The sequence below is a fragment of the Impatiens glandulifera genome, chromosome 4, assembly GCF_907164915.1.
Source record: "Impatiens glandulifera chromosome 4, dImpGla2.1, whole genome shotgun sequence".
In the NCBI taxonomy this organism is placed as follows: domain Eukaryota; kingdom Viridiplantae; phylum Streptophyta; class Magnoliopsida; order Ericales; family Balsaminaceae; genus Impatiens; species Impatiens glandulifera.
This window is the reverse complement of record NC_061865.1, coordinates 43493594-43498348: the sequence shown is the minus strand read 5'-3', so window position 1 is coordinate 43498348 and position 4755 is coordinate 43493594. Positions and strand designations below refer to the sequence as shown.

At 30.0% G+C, this 4755-nt stretch overlaps 1 protein-coding gene across 2 annotated transcripts; it reads left to right on the top strand.

Moving 5' to 3' along the window:
• Nucleotides 1-960: 960 nt before the first annotated feature.
• LOC124934154 (beta-galactosidase-like) lies at nt 961-4392 on the top strand. Of its 2 annotated transcripts, none has more exons than XM_047474635.1 (16): nt 961-1056; nt 1214-1326; nt 1438-1504; nt 1577-1669; nt 1744-1887; nt 1981-2069; nt 2145-2250; nt 2333-2420; nt 2500-2618; nt 2710-2871; nt 2945-3123; nt 3208-3427; nt 3503-3613; nt 3716-3826; nt 3916-4118; nt 4229-4392. In XM_047474635.1, exons 1-16 carry the CDS (start codon nt 961-963, stop codon nt 4335-4337), a joined length of 2010 nt encoding a protein of 669 aa, XP_047330591.1. In that variant the 3' UTR covers nt 4338-4392. The 2 variants fall into 2 exon arrangements, with proteins under 2 accessions (XP_047330591.1, XP_047330592.1); XM_047474636.1 differs by having other exon boundaries at nt 2710-2904.
• Nucleotides 4393-4755: the final 363 nt, after the last annotated feature.

Genomic DNA, 4755 nt, shown 5'->3' with positions numbered 1-4755 from the left:
TATATATATATATATATATATATATTATTTTACTTTTTATTAATTCACTGGAATGATTTTAGTCACAAAAATTGTCACTTGATAATATTTAAACTATATATTATAAATGTGTTATTTTTTTGGCTCAATTTATATTTAAAATCCAAACTTAAGTAGTTTTGATTAGATAGATATTCAAAATTTGAATAGTGTGATAGGACTCAGAATTAACATAAATGTAGTCATTTGATGATTTATCCCAAATGATAAAATATATGTATTCTTATTTTAACGTATTATTTTATTTTATTTATTTAATTTAGCATGTCTGTAAAACAAAATGATACTTGCATGTATATTTACACACAAACATTTTAGATGTATTTTTTTAAAATTGAGTATAGATCTATGCAATAAAAACTGTCGAAGTGATTTGAATAGTTAAAAATATATGTGATGTGATTAAAAATTTGGAAGAATTCAGAAGGAGGTAGATTTGAAATTTATTTTTTTCTGAGAATGACATAATTGTGTACTTTCTATAATTTTAGATGTATTGTTTTTAAAATTGATTGTTTCTTTTTAAGATGTATTTTTTCAAACTATTAAATGTGGTTTGAGTTTATTAAAGAATGTGTGATGAATGAGAAAATTTTGAAAAATAATAATAAAAAAAGAATTTGTATTTTACATCTACAAATATGATAAATTAATTTTAAAAAAATGTTATTATATAAAATAAGAAGAACGGGTGTTCAATCGTTCAAAACCCAAATGACTAAAATTATAATAGTTTCAGGTCGCATAATTCAAAATTCGAGCCCAGATCAAATCTATCCAAATTCAAGTCTTAAATAATAATTGAATAATTATTTTTGTATGCTTTTGTAATTGTTTTATTTTTGGTTTTAGTTTCATAATTTGGTTACTAAACTATATTTATTTAATGTTTCTCCATTGGTGATTCATTTTGTACGGCAGATGTGGCCCGATCTTATACAAAAGGCGAAAATGGGAGGACTTGATGTCATACAAACTTATTTGTTTTGGGACGGTCACGAACCCTCTGTTGGAAAGGTATGATAACTCTTTTCTCTTTGATTTTGGTAACGAAATATTTTGACATTCATATGATAACTTGTTTAATTGTATGTTTTTTAAAATAAAAATAAAAATCTATGTTCTTTTTTATTTAATTTCTTTTCAAATATAGTAAATCACAATTTGGTGGCAGTATTATTTCGAGGGAAGATATGATCTAGTTCAATTCGTCAAATTAATTCATCAAGCAGGACTTTATGTTCATCTCCGAATTGGCCCTTATGTATGTGCCGAATGGAACTTTGGGTAACACAACCTTCTTTCTATTCACAATCCTTATTTATTTTCAATCATTTAATTAATCACATTAGTGATACATTTCAAATGATTTGTTTTTTTTTTTCTATCTTGAAACAGAGGATTGCCTGTTTGGTTGAAATTTTTGCCCGGAATAGAATTTAGAACAGATAATGAACCTTTCAAAGTGAGCTCAATTTCTATTGACCAATTCTTTTGATATAGTACTTTTACAAAATCTTGATGGGATTTTGAGCAGGAAGCAATGCAGAAATTTACGACGAAAATTGTGGACTTGATGAAGTCGGAAAATCTCTTCGCATCACAAGGAGGCCCAATAATCTTGTCCCAAGTATAAAATTAAATTACTAATCATAAACTTGGTGATTTGTGTTAAATGGAACTAACTACATTCTAAATTGACAGATAGAGAATGAATATGAATTGATGGAATGGGAAATTGGGGGACCTGGGAAGGCCTACATGGAATGGGTATCCAAGATGGCAGTTGGCCTTAACACAGGAGTCCCATGGGTTATGTGTAAGCAGGAAAATGCCCCTGACCCTATTGTAAGTGTTACATTTATTGTGGATTTGTTTTTTACAATTCTAGTTAATCTCATAATACAATTTGTTCATCTATTATATCTTATTATCATACAGATAAACACTTGCAATGGATTTTATTGTGAGAACTTCAACCCGAATAAGGATTACAAACCAAAGATGTTCACCGAAAATTGGACCGGATGGTGAGCCGAATAAGATTTTTTTATTTTTTTTTTATGTATTTTGACAGTTTTATCAATTTGAATCTGGTTTATTAGGTTCACTGCTTTTGGGGGACCAACTTCTTATAGACCTGTTGAAGATTTGGCTTTATCAGTTGCAAGGTTTATTCAGAACAATGGTTCATTTATCAACTATTATATGGTAAGATTATTGTAAAATAACTCCACTTTGGTTACAAATTACGATTAAATCGATAAATGTCGCTCTAAACTGTTTGTAACAGTATCACGGTGGAACAAATTTTGGAAGAACAAGTTCTGGCCTTTTCGTAGCTACTAGTTATGACTATGATGCTCCCATTGATGAATATGGTATAACTAAATGAATAATTAATGTATCAAAATTACCAAATGATCTTTCGACTACTAATTAATAAATAATGTTTTGTAGGACTAATTAGGGAACCAAAATGGAGTCATTTGAAATATCTACACAAAGCAATTAAGCAGGCTGAGCCAGCTTTAGTGTCATCTCATCCCACAATTAGTTGGCCTGGGAAGAATTTGGAGGTAATTGATCATGACCAATAGAATGTTACTTATCTTTAAAACTAACTTATTAGATTTAATGAATGATATTTGTTCTTCTACTACGTACCAGGTTCATGTTTTCCAATCGAAAATAGCTTGTGCTGCATTCCTGGCAAACTATGATTCAAAATATTCATCAAAAATCACATTTTGGAATAAGGAATACTCTTTACCTCCATGGTCTATCAGCATCCTTCCTGATTGCAAAACCGAAGTTTTCAACACTGCAAAGGTATTAATACGTTACAAAAACACGTTTTCCTTTGTTTATTTTGATGCAAACCTACAAAAATGTTGTTTCATAGGTTACTTCCCCACGAATACATGCACAAATGCTTCCAATTACCGACAAATCATTCTCATGGGAATCGTACGTCGAACAAGTGGCCTCTATAGACGACCCGAAAACATTCACCAAGGAGGGGTTGTGGGATCAAGTAGACATTACTTGGGATACATCAGATTATTTGTGGTACATGATTGAGTAAGTATCTATTTATTCATATAATTAATATATTTTAAATTTTCATAACAAATTAACTTTAATAAATCTTTGTTACTTTTTCAGTGTTTCCATTCAGAAAAATGAAGCTTTTCTGAATAATGGGAAATATCCAATCCTAACAATAATGTCAACTGGACATATTTTACATGTATTCATCAATGGAAAACTATCAGGCACTAAATATGGATCATTGGATAATCAAAGATTAATGTTTAACAATAGTGTACATTTGGTAGCTGGTGTCAACAAGATTTCTCTACTAAGTGTTTCTGTCGGCCTTTTTGTAAGTTGACATCGAAGTGGAAATCAAAAGATGTATTCACGATATTATTAAAACAATGTTACATGCCTTTTTCAGACGGGTGGCTCACATTTTGAGAGGCATAATACTGGTGTTCTTGGGCCAGTGACCCTCAATGGTCTCAATGAAGGGACACGAGACTTGACAAAATGGAAATGGTCTTACAAGGTGATATTTTCATTCATTCATCAATTTCTTAGTGTTTTAACTTTTAAGGTATGAGAATTGAGATAAAACATGTGTATTATCTTCTTTTTTTTTTCAATAAAGCTTGGTTTAAAAGGTTCGGCTTTGAACCTCCACACTACCATAGGATCATCTTCGATAGAATGGACACAAGGATCTTATGTTCAACCAAACCAACCTCTTACATGGTACAAGGTAATCACAATCCAGTTCTCCTTTTGACCACATTGATCTTTATTATGTTCACTTCATGCTAATTAATCTTTTTCATGTTAATCTTTTAGACAACTTTCAATGCACCAGCAGGGAAAGATCCGTTAGCGTTTGATATGAGCACAATGGGAAAAGGAGAAATATGGGTAAATGGGCAGAGCATTGGAAGACACTGGCCCGGTTATATCGCGAATGGAGATTGCAGTAGCTGTAACTATGCCACATATTATGAGAAGAAGTGCTACACCAATTGTGGGCAACCCTCACAAAGATGGTGATTAGAAATAATTCTTCTTGAATAATCAAATTCCATGATTTTGTCATTTTTTTTCATATATAGATTTGTATTGAATGTGAGTTTCTGTTTTTTTTGGTGTGTTTAAGGTACCATGTTCCTAGGTCCTGGTTGAAGTCTACAGGGAATCTGCTAGTTATATTTGAAGAATGGGGAGGTGATCCATCTGGTATTCATTTGGTGAAGAGGCGATTATGAGATGTTTTATGGATAGTTCTAAATGGGAATTATAGGCTAGTATTATTGAGATTTAATTATTGTAATATTTGGTAGTGTTTAAAATAACAATAATATTATTGTTATTATTAATTTAGGGTAAAATCTTATTTAGGGTTCTTTTGACAATTTATATTAAAATATATAGTTTTTATATTTTTTTAATCATTCTAATTCAAATACAAAATTAAAATTAAACTAAGGGATGAAATTTTATGTGAAATTAATTACTTGTTTTTTTAGATAAAACTTTGTGATTAAAATGTTTATTTTCTTCCTTTAACTATTTAACTAGACTTTTTTTCACATCTAATTATGTAATATTATTTTTAGAATTAATGTATTATTGAATAAATAGGTAGATTTTTCCTCCCAGTTATTATAGGCGAGATTTACTGAC